The 15043-nt window shown below is 38.8% G+C and overlaps 1 protein-coding gene across 6 annotated transcripts in view; it reads left to right on the top strand.

Moving 5' to 3' along the window:
• arhgap10 (Rho GTPase activating protein 10) overlaps positions 1-15043 on the top strand; it is a 127487-nt gene that overhangs the window by 92486 nt on the left and 19958 nt on the right. For all 6 annotated transcript variants that reach the window (XM_036574915.1, XM_036574917.1, XM_036574919.1 and 3 more), the window contains 2 exons: positions 6250-6385; positions 11870-12038. In XM_036574915.1, the coding sequence (XP_036430808.1) occupies positions 6250-6385; positions 11870-12038 (305 nt within the window). The remainder of the gene's footprint in view (positions 1-6249; positions 6386-11869; positions 12039-15043) is intronic.

The raw sequence follows: 15043 nt of genomic DNA, 5'->3' as shown, positions 1-15043 counted from the left end.
CTGTGCCATGCTGTCTATCACCAGAAACAAGATTTGCTTATAATAGAGGCCAATCGGTGCTTCAGAGCCAGAATTCCTTTTTAATGTATGTAGAAATTACCTCACAGAAAGCTGTTATGTAAAAGGGTTAGGAATATGCTGCCTGATTTCTGAGACCCTGTTTTATGATAGTTTTGAAATAAAGTTTTGGCCTTGTTAAGTTCCATTTAAGTTAAGTTGTGTCACAAAATAGTTCCCAATTTTTTTTTTAGATTTACTATTTTACCCTCATTAACACTGCATATTAAAACACATGTAGGTTAATTGGTTGTTTTGGATAATAAATAAAAGGGCTGTATTTGCGACCCCCTGGTTTCACCACAACTGTAACAAAATCTGAGTTTCTCTACAATGAACTATTTCACATCAAACCACTCTGAATGACTGTTTATATGTCAGTGATTGAATTATGCAGAAATTTGAGGAAGGAAAACAGTGGCATTTCCCTTTGAGTGAGTGTTACAGTGAAGCAAGATGTATAGCAGCTTCTATGCTGTTGCATTGTTTGGATTTCATGTGATTTAAGTAACTTTAAACAGTCACTTAGTCGTTGTCATGCTCCTTAAAGCCACTAAGGGGAGCCCTGTGTGTTCAAGCAATGTTTCAGAGCACTTCACTTTGTGGTTTACCTTAGGACGATCCACTCTCATTTGACTAAAGTGCTGAAGAAATCATTGATTCAAGCAGCTTTAGATGGTAAATAATCTGGGTAATCCCTAGATGGGGTTAACTCACGAATCTACATGAAAGGTCGAGATGAATTCATAATCTATCACTTATTTTACCTGGCATATAAAAAAAGTGAAAGCATTACCTTGTTGCATAACAGAGCAACCTGCAGGCATATTCCAGGTCAGTGCTTGAAGCTGTGTGTTTTGTGTGTTTTGAATCAAGTGACCCATATTTAGGGATTTGTTTTTTCACCATTGTTTTCCAGGGCAGGCATTTCTTCCATGAATTGATCTCATACAGGCAAATATGCAGTAATGCCTGAAACTATTGGAGATGTATTCATTTAAACATTTTTGAGGCAGAAGTTAATTTGTTGGTGTAACTTAATTAGGTTACAAGAGAACTGCTAGGCTAATTAGAAGGCAGCAATGTGAATGTTTGAGAGAGGGCAGCTGCATCATACTGAAGCATATACTTATGTGCTGTTGTCACAATTTAACAAAGTTGTTTGCAAACATTAGGCCACACTTCTTCACTTAATGCACAGTTACTGTTTATTTGCTGAAGTTAACATATTGGAAAAGAAAAGAAAACATATTTTGACCTATGCAAAAGTTATGGCACATTATATATACATAAACTTGTACTTTTTTCCTATAATGTTAATTTCAAATTGTACATAAAAGCTTGCAGAAATATACTGTAGTAATGTTTATTCCCTGTAAAGGATGTGTACTTATTTTTAGTTAGAAAATCAACAAAACATGTAATTTGAGCAGGAGTGTTAAAACTTACGCATATCACTGTATTTAAAATTTTTATCCAAATTTGATCCAGGGCTGCACGCTGTACAGTTTTTTTTTTTTTTTTTAAATAGTTATTGTAATATTGACCTTTTCAGTACTAGTATTGCAGAATCCTGCTATATGAAAATGAGCCTTCCACAAGTGCATCTAATTTTGATAAAAATAGTCTAGGTCTTTTATTATGTCATGTCAAAGATTAACAGTTGTCTTTTTAATATATTGCAATGCATATCAATGCATAATACAGCAATATAATTGCAGTACTAGTATTTTGTCCATTCTGTGCAGCCCTAGCTATTTTTAACACAAGTGCTAAAATACATAGGTGCAGTAAAGCATTCAATACTACAGGGCTCAGAAAAGGAATAAAACAGTTCTCAGTTCTCTCTAAGCAGAGCCAATATTTTACCATTTCCACACCAACATAATAATAATAATAATTATAATTATAATAATAATAATAATAGGCATTTTTTTAGAACAAAATTAAAATGTCATGATTGGCGATTAACTACCATGTAAATAATTGCAATTAAAAATGTAATTGTTTTGTTCATAGTTTGCAACTATTAAAGTATAAGCCTAAAGTAGCTTTGGTGGCTGTTTAGCTGTCTTGGCTTCAATACTTGCCGACTGACAAAAGAAACAGTTCGCACTCAAGTAAACAATGAGTACTCATTGCTGCCCTCTAAAGGTGTTATTAAAAACATTGAATAACTACATGTTGCTCACCGTCGCCCTCTATCTTTGTCATAACACCAGTCGGAAATTGTCTCCGGGAAAAAGAGTGATGCTTGGCATCAGTGACACTGTGTGCCCTTTTTATTCCTAGTAATAACTTCCTGAAATATGATGAAATTGAAATTGGATATTGTTAAATATCCAAATATCTAAATATTGTTATACTTGGGTGGTTGTCAGTATACTTTGTGGGGGTGCACCTCAGATATTGCCTACGTGTGGGAAGCACTGACCCATGATCAATCTCAATAAAAACATTTCCTGCTTTCTTCTATTTACATGTTTTCACTCAACACTACTGATAAAAGTACACTCAGTTCATGTTCTGTTTGTTGTGGCATAAACATTGTGGCATAAACATGTGTTGTGAAAGCTAACAATTGTAGAAAATAATTGCAGTCAGCTTGCGATCAGGTGGTTATGTAATAACTGTGATGCCTAATTACTAATCTTACTGTCTAATGCATACTTTAACATAGCGCTTAGGTTGATAAAATATTTACAGTACACTCATTTCTCTTCTCTTTGGTTCCTCATTTATGAACTGTGGAAAAATGTAAAGACATGACAAGACGAGAAATTATGTCTAGCCTATGCTGCACAGTGCGCAAGATAAACCGAAAGAAATTATGATACTGATCCAAAGACACTTGTATGTTTGGAAGTAAAACATAAACAATCAGCTATTTTAAATTCTTGATGAATTGTGGGAACAAGAAACCAGTGTCATTAGCTGATAACAGAGACTTCAGATTAACTTTCCTGAACAGTTAACAGTGATTTATCTTTTTCATTTTTGATCTTCCAACCTGTTCAGAGCCCTGCCATATAGCCAAAGATGGAGTTACTGGGCAGTTGTGACCTTGAGGGTTTTTTCCAACCCCTTAAGAAAAGTTGGAGTGAGTGTGGTGTTGAAATTCAAGGTATGGAGTGACTCTGCAGACGGGTGGATATTAGCTCCTCTCTCAGGCTGAGGCTGCTGCACTCCAGACTGGAGATAGCCCCAGATGCTCTCAGCAGACAGTGTTATGCATTCAGGTCCATCTGTAGAGGAGCAGAGAGATGGAGAGGGAGAGAGGGAGGGAAAGAAAGAGAGTGTGTGTGTGTGTGAGAGAGAGAGAGAGTGAAGAGTGTGAGGAGAGAAAAAGAGAGAGTGGCTAGAGAGAGAGTGAAAGAGTGGTAAAGGCTGGAGAGGTTGAGAAAGAAGCAGAGAGTAGATGGAAAAGTCTAACACTGAGACAGAGGGAGAGAGAGTATGAATGAAGAAGGAGAAGAACAAGGATGGCGATAAGGAAAGACGGGGGGAGGAATGTGAAGTGATTGTAATAAATTGTATCACGAAAACACAGTGGGTATCGCTCAGCAAACACCAACCAGCTGCTTCATTAATTACACTGCCTTGTATCTACACTCATTGTCCATTTTATCAGCTACACTAACCATATAGGTCCACTTTGAAGTTTCAGAATTAAAGACTGTAGTCCATCTGTTTGTCTGCATCATTTTTAGCCCCATTTTTTTGGGGGGATTTTTACCCGATTTTCTCCCCAATTTAGTTGTTTCGAATTCCACCCGCTAGTTAGGACTCCCCCAATCACATGATACTACCAACGTTAGGAGGGTGAAGGCTAACACAGGCTTCCACCGAGACCTGTGAAGCGCCACTGCATCTTTTCAAACTGCCGCTCACGCAACATCATTGGACAGCCGAACGCGCTCGGAGGAAAGCACCAACCGCCAGATTTGTTACGTCAGCTAACAGACGACTGCACTGACTAGCATCGCATTGAGTGATGAGGGGGGGCCATCCTACCCACCCAGAGAGAGCAAGGCCAATTGTGCTCTCTTGGACTCCCGGCTACGGATGGCTGTAGCATCGCCAGGGATCGAACTTGCGATCTCCTGATGACAGGGCCAACGCCTAGACGGTTGTGCCACTCGGGAGCCATTTTTAGCCCCATTTTACCCTGCTCTTCAGTGGTCTGGGCCCCAACAGGTCCGCCACAGAGCAGATATTATTTAGGTGGTGGATCGTTCTCAGCACTGCAGTGACACTGACATGGTGGTGGAGTGTTTGTGTGTGTTGCGCTGGTACAAGTGGATCAGATACAGCAGTGTTGCTGGAGTTTTTAAACACTGTCCATTTACTGTCCACTCTCTTAGACACACCTATCTTGTTGGTCCTGGTTGACTATGTAGATGTAAAGTCAGAGACAGTAGCTCATCTTTTGCTGCACAGTTTGTGTCAGTCATCGTCTGGTCCTTCATCAGTGCCCACAGGACGCTGTTGGCTGAATATTTGTGGTTGGTGGACTGTTCTCAGTCCAGCAGTGACACTGAGGTGTTTAAAAACTCCAGCAGCACTGCTGTTTATGATCCGCTCGTACCAGTGCAACACACACTAACACACCACTACCACGTCAGTGTCGGAGAATGATTCACCACCCAAATAATGCCATATTAATAATATCATATAGTTTGTGGCTACAGCATTAGAGTGAGGCACTATAAAGCACAATTTCTATTTCAAATGTTGTCCTTCTGTACTGTTGAATGCTGTAATATACTGAAATGGGAACATATAACGTAAGGCACAATTTCAGCCATTCCTTTTGTTTGCTGTAAAATTGAGACACCGCTATATGGAATTGATTAATGAATTCTGTGAGTCATTAGATGTCTGGTATTGTCAGTACATCTAGAACATTGAATAACTGTTTGCGTCATGAAAAAGACAGATTTAGACCAATTATAGAGAGCCTGTAAACATCATCAACGAACTGCATAAACCACATAATATGAAGTATCTGATTAGATAAGTATGAAGCATCCACTGTAACGAGAATTCATGAGCTGTCTGAATGAGAGCAAGAGGCTACAATTGCAGAGGAGATGAAATAATTTGACTGTATATATGAAAATGATGAACACACTTGTGCTGCCACTGTTGCTCTTACTGGACACTGGTGCTAAAAATTGAAAACTTGTTCATGACATTTTCAGGTTCAGGTGAAAACAATGTTTTTAATAGGAAATGTAATGATTAATTGAGATTAACTGCACAAACTAATGCGATTAGTCATGATTAATTATTTTAATTGTCAGCTGTAATAAAAATACATCTTGAAAATGTCTTTAAATATCATGCTGCATTCCCCTTCATTAGAAGGAAGGAAACCTGGGGAAAAGGTGGTGTAGTAGAGATGTGGGCAGGCGGCCATGCACGTGAAGATGGAGAGAGATGAGAAGAGAAGGGATGAAGTGGTGCTGGCGTCTGAAGTTTTTCTCAGCACTATCAGATTCTATCCCTTCTACCAGCTCTGTGATCTCCCGACTCACTCATGTTGAGACTTCCAAACTTCTGCTAGTTTCAGCTTTTTCAACTCTCTGCCTGAAGTCTGGATGTAAACACTGCTTGATTCACACACATCCCACACTGTTACTACGAAAGCATGTTTAGTAAAGCAGATTTTCCTTTGTAGCAGCTATTTCTGTGGGATGTGTGTCATTCGTTCAAATGCCTTTCAGTGAGAGACTGTTTAGAGTATTTCTGCTCTTTCAGTGATCTTAGAGAACTCTTATGAAGGAGGCATTTGATGTCTTGGTTTTTATGTGCTTGCTGTCTCAACAGCAAATGTGTTTCCATTCATGGAGTTTGAAAACGCTCTTGTCTGGAGACGCAAGCCTTAAACACTCCTCTGTTGATTCGGGACATGTTCAGTCACAAGGAGACACTCTCCCACAAGCATTCAACCCTGCAGACATTTACACAGCAACACATGCACACCTAAACAGGCATTGACTCACACAAACTCACTGATCTCCACACTCCTCAATGGGTTCCTTCATATTTATTTATACACAGATACAGTTATACAGATCTAACCCAGGTTCTTCCACTTCTCCTCTTTCTCTTCCTCCTACCCTCTGTCATCTTTTTCTTTTTCTTCTTTTACTCCTCCTTTTTCTCCTTCTTCTTCTTCTTTTTTAGATATTTGGAGATATTCCAAGTGTCAGTCCATCCTCGGCTATCTCTCCCCTCGCTCCAACCCGCCAATCCAAGAAGCAAACCCGTCAGAGTCGCCCACTGGCTGTGTACAACCCTTCGGTTCTGGACATTCACACAGGTACAAGAGGTGGGATGTTAAACCAAGGGAAGCAGGGATGAGGAACCTACACAAAAAAATCCTTTGTGACTGGTTCTTAATTGAGTTCTCACCCTGAGGCCTGTCCCAGCGAATTCACACTGCAGGATGGTTAATCTACGTGGTGCTAATAAGCTCCACATGCAGCATGGGTTAGTTGTGAGGTATATAGAGCTAATTGGGCACCTGGATAGCCTCAACTTACTACAGATTCTTTCACAGTTAGTGGTTTGCTTGCTCTTTCCTGGTGTGATCCAGAATGATCCAAAGTTCTATAATAATCAGTGAGTGTATAATTCTCTATATAATCCCCTTCCAAACAGCAGTGTTGCTTATTTTTTAATATGCATTGTACAACAAGCATACACTTGCATAGACTAATCAATTGGTCAGATAGTTGACTAAAATATTCAGTGTAGGCTTCTGTAAACTAGTGAGGAACAGTGCCTGATTTTAGTAATGGTGGCAGAAGCAAAGGTCAGCAGGAAGGAAAATGGTCCAGATAGGTAACTTTCTGCTAAAAATGAACGCTGATATACTTCATTAGCTTTGAAAAGATGGAAACAACTCTCAACTACGGTTTGTGAAATACTATCCAGAAACGCAACAAAAAGACTTGGATAAGTGCATAACCGTCTCAAAGTGAGGCATCTGGACAAGATACTTATTTAATTATTTCCATTCATATGTGGGAGGCTCTCATGATTTTTGCTTATTTACCTTATGCAAGCCCTAGGATTTTCTTATAACTGTGATGCATCAAAAAGTGATCCAAGTTGGTTGTGGGCTTCTCCTAGCAAGTGAAATTAAGCTACGTTTCCACAGTTCCAACAGTTTATGAACTACACGTGGCAGTAGGTACAGGAAAATAAGCAGGTTTTTAGATTGACAGGCTTCTGAGCTAATAGAAGGTTTTAGTGAGGAAAATTGCCAGGATCTGCCAAATCCATTTTTTTTCTTCTGCATGAATGATAAAGTATCACCTAAACTCCACTATTTGGCTAATGCTTTAGCATATATGAGAAGACTGTATGAAGAATAGGGATGGAACTAGGGACCATTATTTCTTTGTCACTAGCTTCAGCCAATTTCTTAAAATACTTCATGTCAAGGTAGGAAGTATCTGAAGAGACATGACTTTTCCAAGAGAACATCTCCTATAGCCTTCATTAACCTCAGTCAACCTCCAGCTACAGATGTATGGTGAAAGGGAGTGAACGTGTTTGTATGTGCATGTTGAGTTTACTTCTTTAGCATAGTTTTACTGCTGTGGACTTGACCAAAGTGAATTAGCACATTGTCTCTGCAAAGCATTCCAAGCAGTCTCAGGTTTCAAGAAGGCTGTGTTATTCAGCACTATCACTCTTTCCTTGCCGAATGTTAATTAATGCTCAGGTTAGATCTTTTAATAGAGTTTTATATTGTATTTCAAGTAATACTGTATAGCGGAAACGTTATCACTGCCAACAAACGAGGCGAGTGGAGAGAGAAAAAGTGTGAATGGTATGTTGGTGCTTGAGGTTTTGGTTTGTTAAATATCCAAACCACACCATCTGCAGTTTACTGTTTATCCTTAGCCTTATTCGTTTCCTTTCTTGATGAAAAACATTTTGTATTATTTTTTTGTCATCCAAGGCCTCCCGTGGTCATTGAGTCGGGTTAGCTTTTCTCAGACTTTGTGCTATCACTTTAGTTAATAAGAGTTTTCTGAAAAGAAAACTGGCGATGATTAAACAAGCTACAGTTCCCTCCAGAATTATTGGCAACCTAGGTAAGAATAAAAAAAAAGAAAAAAACCTAGAAAACATGTATTTGTTTATTAGCTTCCTTAGACTGAACTAATGAAGGATAATGAACATTAAAAAAAACTATGGAACATATTCAAGCAAATATCCCTATTTTGGCACCCTTAGAAATTCCTATAACAAACTCTAACTGACATAGATTGTCGTGCCTTAGTCTTGAGGAAGTGGCCATTCATGAATTTCTTTTGCTGAGGTATGAATTTGAAGTCACATACAGATCAAACATAATCCATCATCATGAGGGTGATCAGAGAATACAAAAATGAAATGAAACTTTCATAAAGAGACCTTGTTGACCTTAAAACCACGGCTACCCATTTCCGCTGTGGACAATAATCAAGAAGCTTCATAGAATAGGAGTTGGGATGGACCTCCGAGTAAAAGGATGCAAAAACACAGTGAGGCGTATGGTTTGTGAGACAGATTTTCTCAGAGGATCACTAAGGACAACTGTAGGAACTGGTTGCGTCCAGTATAATTATTTGCCATGTTAAGAGACAGTTAGAAAGGCTTGCCAAAAGAAACTTTGTTTGAAATTTTGTTCCAATGCCAGAAGTGGGTTTGGTGTTAAAAGAATCAGGCTTATGCAGAAAAGAACCCAAATTACACTACAAAGTATGGTGGTGGAAGTTTTGGGACAGTCCTTTTTCCACAGGCTCAGGGAGTCTTGTTTGGATACATGGCATCATGGACATCAAATATCAGGAAATTTTAGGTCAAAACTGCTGACTTCCACCAGACGGCTAAAACCGAGTCATGTTTAGAGCTTCCAATCCTCCAAATCCACACAAAAATGGTTCACTGACCACAGAACCAAACTTTTAGAAATTTATTCAATAGTCTTATCAGTCCTCTGACCTTAACCCCTTTAAAACCTGTGGGCTGAGCTAAAGGAGACTGTCCATTAGTACTAAGGACTTATAATTTTGTCTCACAGAAAGTTTAGATTTCTCTCATAGTTTTATATGTTAGCGCTGACAAAGACATTTTTCGTAGCCTTTTTTGTAGCGGTAATTCTAGAGAGCACTGTAATTCAAAACTGTGGGTAAAGTTAGCTTTTGCTGTATGTGTAATGTGAGTTTTGACTGCTGATGTTCTCTTCTATCTCATCTCCTTAAAACATGCAGATTGATCTCAGAAAGAGCAGCTGTTTTACAGAAGAAGCTCTACGTTACTTTACAAATAGGGGACGACGTTCAGATGGAAACAATGGCAAACAGTATTAAATGTTTCCAGAAGTGTTGGACTGAAAGACAATTGTGCAGATTTTGTTATGTGCTCCAGTGTAGTTCTCAGCCTGTTTTCTTTTATTTTCTTCCCCCCAGAAGGACCTGACTTTTGCTCCAAGTGTCATTAATGATATTTAACATTGTTAGTGATTAGGAAAAAAGTGAAATATGTTGCACAGCATCTGTTATTATTTACAGTAAGTGCCTAAGGGGGTATTGAGGCTTCTGGTTTTGAAATAAATAATCAGATTTTGCTGGCTGCACCGGTGTTTGAGTTTGAGTCTCAGTGGTGCCATCAGTCATAAATGGCCCATGGCAGTATGGTTATCCACTTGTAACTGGGTGGGAAGGTGGACAGGACAGACTTCTTTTCTACCCTTGGGTATAAGATATGGCTGTCACTATTGATTATGTTAGTATCAAATGAATATTCAAATGATTGGTCAAATATTATGAGTCTTAAAAAAGATCAAATGTCATCATGTGCAAAATCAGACACCACCCATTTACTTCATTTCATGTCAGAAGTGTGATCAGTACAGGTTATTCATTTTTCAGCGTCAGTAATTTTCTGTTTAACAGAAAATTTCACAGATTCCTCAGCAACTAAATATAATATCAAAATTGTCAGTGTTTGTGTCCACTCTTTACCTTTATAAAAATGTCTGTTTTTTCGTGATACTTGTTTTTTAAAAAAACTCTTCAGGCAATCCTAGTAATCCCAAACACATGCAGTCATTAGGTTTGAGCTCAGGGGTATAGGTGTTTCTGGTTTTGCCCTTGGACAAGGCAGCCCACTGCTCCAGGTAGTGCTGCTCTGCTGGCGATGCTGTGGGTGTGGTTAGGCAGCATATTTTCCCTTGTAGGATCAAAAACATAGAAAAGAAATCTCCTCAGAAATATCTCCTTTAGCCGTTTTAGGTGCACAGGGAAAATAGATTTGTAAGGTGTGTTTGGGTGGTTGTGAGTGTTAGTGTCTCTTTGAAGTATGTGAGTATAATGTCAGTGAGATGTTTGGAAACACCTTTTGTTGGCAGGACACAGCTGTAACTGGTTGGTTTTAAGATTGGAAGGACTGAAGAGTAAACGTGTCAGTAGGGTGCACAAAAGTAAAGAACAGACAAATTACTAATAGACTAGATATCATGCATAGTGTTGGAGGCATTTGTGAAATTTTATGTTAAATATGCATTTTCTGCTGACATTGAAAAAGAATATCTGTCAATGTACAATATATTAACCCCCCTCTACCCCTGAGCTGAAAGGGGCTACATAGGACCAACAGTGACCAGACATTATTTGGGTGGTGGAACATGCTCAGCAGTGTTGCTGGAGTTCTTAAACACTGTATACACTTACTGTCCACCCTATTAGACTCAACTATTTTCATATTAGTTCCACCTTGTAGATGTAAAGTTGATGCACAATTTGTGTCCTTTAGCCCTTCCTCAGGGATCAGTTTCTGACCACAGGAACACTACTGACTAAATATTATTGGTTAATCAACTTTTCTCAGCAGTGACACTGCTGTATATTATACACTCTTACCAGCAACACATAAACTGCCACATCAGTGCAACAGCTGTGCTGTAAATGATCCACCACCCAAACCCAAACGTCTGGACAGCGTTGGTCCTGTGATTGTCTTTAACCTTCCTAAATCACTGGCGCTATTATACAATAGGTTAGAAAGCATGAGAACATGGACTAAAACATCCACAGTGGTGAATAGTGATGGCATCAACAGGGGCCACCAAAACACACACACAATCACTAACACTATCACTAACACTCATTCACTCTTGTAGAATTGCAGCTGAGCATCTCAAGGACTAATAGGATCATAGTTATGTAATGTACTTCAGAGATGTTTCAGTTTCTCTGATGTTTGCTCCATGTGAATTTAATTCAAACCACAAATGTGAGTGATTTGAACTGCTTCAGCTCCCTCCCCCCAATCGTTCACTTTACTTACCCCACTTTTTTATTACATTCATTAAAATCATGACTAAACAGATTGTTCTCTCACTTGCATATCCCTTTCTCTCTCTCTCCTCTCTCGCTCTTTTCTCGTGGCTCTCTTTTCTCTCTTTTTGTCTCTCTCTCTGTCTTTCTGCCTCCCTATCTTCCCTCCCTCTCTCATTCTTTTATTTCTCTGTCTCTTTCTCTCTCTGCCTCTCTCACTCTCTGTCTCGCTCTGCCCCCTCCCTCTCGCCACATAAACCACAAGGTTATTAGGAATTTACTGTGGCGTGCTCAAAACACAACATAAAAAGAATTGTAACAAAGTAATAAAACTTACATCCATAACACTAATAAAATAGTAACATAGTAAATTTCAGTATCTCTTTGTCTTTCTGTCTCTCCCTCTCTCACTCTCCCTCTCTCCCTCTCTCCTTCTTTATCTCTCTTATTTTCTCTCTCTATCTCAGTCTCTCCATCCTCAGAATGCGTAACCCTGACCCCTGATGAGGCGTCTCTAGGCAGTAACGAGTCCGTCTCCTCTCAGTCGTCCACAGCATCGACCTCAGAAACCCCACCAGAGAAGGCCAAGAGTCCCCATGGCAACATACTTCCTATCACCACCCCACAGAATTCTGGGTAAGCGATAACCAGCTCCACCACCAGCTGACACCTCTCAGACGTTCATAGGAAGAGGGTGGTTTGATCTTTACACATGTACTTATTAAAGAGCAGAAACATCATTGGCCATGTAGTTAAGTTAGTTAAATGTTTTCCATGTAGCAGGGTTAATAGAGTAAACTGAGATTGTGTATGTTGAGTACATATTATGGACACAGTTAAATAGAAAGCAGGACTTCAGATCACTCTGAGGAAAAAAAAAGGTTTTTTTATTTTTATTTATTTATTTTTTTTGTAGCCCAGTATTTTATTATTTGCAGTACTGTGGAAAAGACAGAGACCCCCTTTCCATTATGCAAGTTACTAATTTCTCAGGAGTTTCTGATGAGATTAAATTTAAGATAAAGCTTTCATCTTTGCTTCAGATCTGAAAAAATCCACAGGTGTTTCTGTCTATTCTTCCACTGTGAGAAGACAGCTCAGTCCCGTTGATCTGAAAGGATGTGTAGCTGTCAGGAAGCTGTTGCTAAGAAAAAGAAACAGCAAAAAAAATAGCAAAGCAAACAAAGAAGCTACTGGTATTCTCAGAACAATGGGGTGACCACCCCAGAGTCCAGACCTCAACACGATTGAAATACTGAAAAAAATATATATATTTATTGGTTAGGGTAATTTTATTTTCAATTTATGTTTCTGCTTTTTCCTGACTTTGAAAACTTTATAACTTTTACTTAATACCTGGTTTGACAGAAAATTAAAAAAAAAATGGAAAGTGGTCTCTGACTTTTGCGCAGAATGATATATTCTAGCTGTTTCATAGCTTTCTAATGCTAGTGTTTTATTTTATTACTCCTACATACAGATTGTGTAAAAGAAACCCATTTTGTTGTAACCGGTTTAGGACATCTTTGGGTTAGAATATGAGAACAGATACATTAAAATAGTGGTTCTGCTTAGAGCAAAGTGGTTAATTTTGACAAAAAGGACCACACAAAGCTGTATATCACTGTTGTCGGAACCTCGTATCTCCAAAATGGTAACATTACAGGAAAAGGAAAAAACCAACTTTACTTTTAATGTAAGTCAGTGGAACCAGACTTATTCCAAGTTATTTTCGGCCATTTCTATTGGTCCATTCATCATGAAATTTACACACAAGCTAAAGCACAACAGGCTTTTTAAAATTTTGTCAAAAACTGAAAAACTACAAAAATGGAGATCCTAGGTTTTCTTCCGACAACAGCAATATATATTAGAAGCTATAGAATTTGCAGACTTTACAAGCTGCTTACAAGAGTGCTGTGGGTTTATAAATGTGAGCTTGAATACAACTGAATATTTACTTGTGGAAGTCAGTAATGGAATTTAAAATATGCAGGTGAATTTTGTACCCATGTATGAATCGTTCATAGTTTGTACTCTTGTGTTCAAAAGTCTTTGTTGCTCCTGGTAATAAAAACAGGCCTTCACATTGCAGTGGTCCCTGATTCCTGAAGGTATCTCTCTGTATGTTTGGCCTTAAATACATATTCAGGAGAGAAACTGCTTAGCCCTGCTCTAAAGGGTTTTATAAAAATCTTAAGCACTATTTGTTGATGGGGATTTTTTTTAAGGCGCTTTGCTGGCATTGGCCTTAGAACTACTTTGTTCAGTTCTACAGCGTTATACATAATAAAGCTTTTTTCATTGTCATCTCCAGGTAGCTCAGTTCAAGAACTGAAGGTGTTAGTGTGCATTCTTGGCACTGTTTTGGCAGAAGTTTTGAGTTTCTCTAGCTCCCTCTCTCCGTTTCTCTCTCTCTCTCTCTCTCTCTCTCTCGCTCTCTCGCTTGCTCTCTCGCTCTCTTTCTCTCGCTCTCTTGCTCTCTCTCACTCTCTTTCTCGCTCTCTCACTCTCTCTCGGTCCTTGAGCTGCTCTGCGCTTTGGGCAGCTGGCTGGTGCTGAATGCTGATGTGGGAGATAATAATATTGGGTTATGCTGGAAAATTCAGCTCTTTGCTCTCTGCCATGCCTGCAAGAATTCACCTTGAAATAAACTTTTTCTTTGTCTGCTCTCCTCCTCAGTGCCTCCATCCTCGCTCCTCTCTTCCATCCCCCCACTTCTGCTGTTAAAGTAATATCACCAGCCCCCTCACGATTGTTTAGGTTTTCAGTGTCTGACTCACTTATTCGAATATTCACTCTCTTTTTCTTATTCTGTCTCTCTCCCTCTTTCTTTCTTTCTCTCTTTCTTTCTTTCTTTCTTTCTTTCTTTTTCTTTCTCTCTGGCACAAGGGTCAGCGATATGATGATATGGTACTTTTTTCTGAGTATATTGTGTGTATTGTCAGAACTTCTATTACTGCATGCATCACAAAATGCAGACTGTGAACAATTAACCTGTCCATGCTCCACCCACAAATCTGTTCTTTCCTAGCAACTGTTGCAAGTTTGGAAAGGCTTTGTGGAATTTTAAAAATTTCGGTCAATCTAATGAGAAATTGTGGCGAAACTGACTAGATTTACAACTAACTGGCATATTGATACTCCCTCAAAGATAAATTTGCATAGTTGTGGACAGTTTAACTTAATAAATAAATAAAATGCACAGGCAAGAGAAAAAAAAAATAAAGAGAAATCTGATGGCCTTTGACATTTCTACACACGCACTTTGAAGGCCTAAATGATAATGAATGACATTTCTGTTGGAAATGTAATTGTTTGAAAGTACAAGTGTTCAGTTTCAATAATGCTTAACAAATTATCCAGTGTAATACTTAGAGTAAGGAAACCTAAATCCATGTTTTCTTTCTAAGTAGGTTAATTTTGCCCTTGTGGGAAGATAATATGCTTACAAAGCATGTCCTGTGAATAACTTTCCACTACCCGCTAAAAGGTTGATGTATTTTACCAAGATTCTCCTCTATTGATGTAAAGAGGGCAGTCCTAAACTTGCGGCACACATTCTTAAGCAGTATCCTCACCAATCAGAATGCTGATGTGGCTTGTCCTACCCACATAGCTTTAACAAAACTGTGTTCCTC

The sequence above is a fragment of the Colossoma macropomum genome, unplaced genomic scaffold (genome assembly GCF_904425465.1).
Source record: "Colossoma macropomum unplaced genomic scaffold, Colossoma_macropomum, whole genome shotgun sequence".
Classification (NCBI taxonomy): Eukaryota; Metazoa; Chordata; class Actinopteri; order Characiformes; family Serrasalmidae; genus Colossoma; species Colossoma macropomum.
Note: the sequence above shows the minus strand (reverse complement) of the source record. Positions and strands in the feature narration are given on the sequence as shown.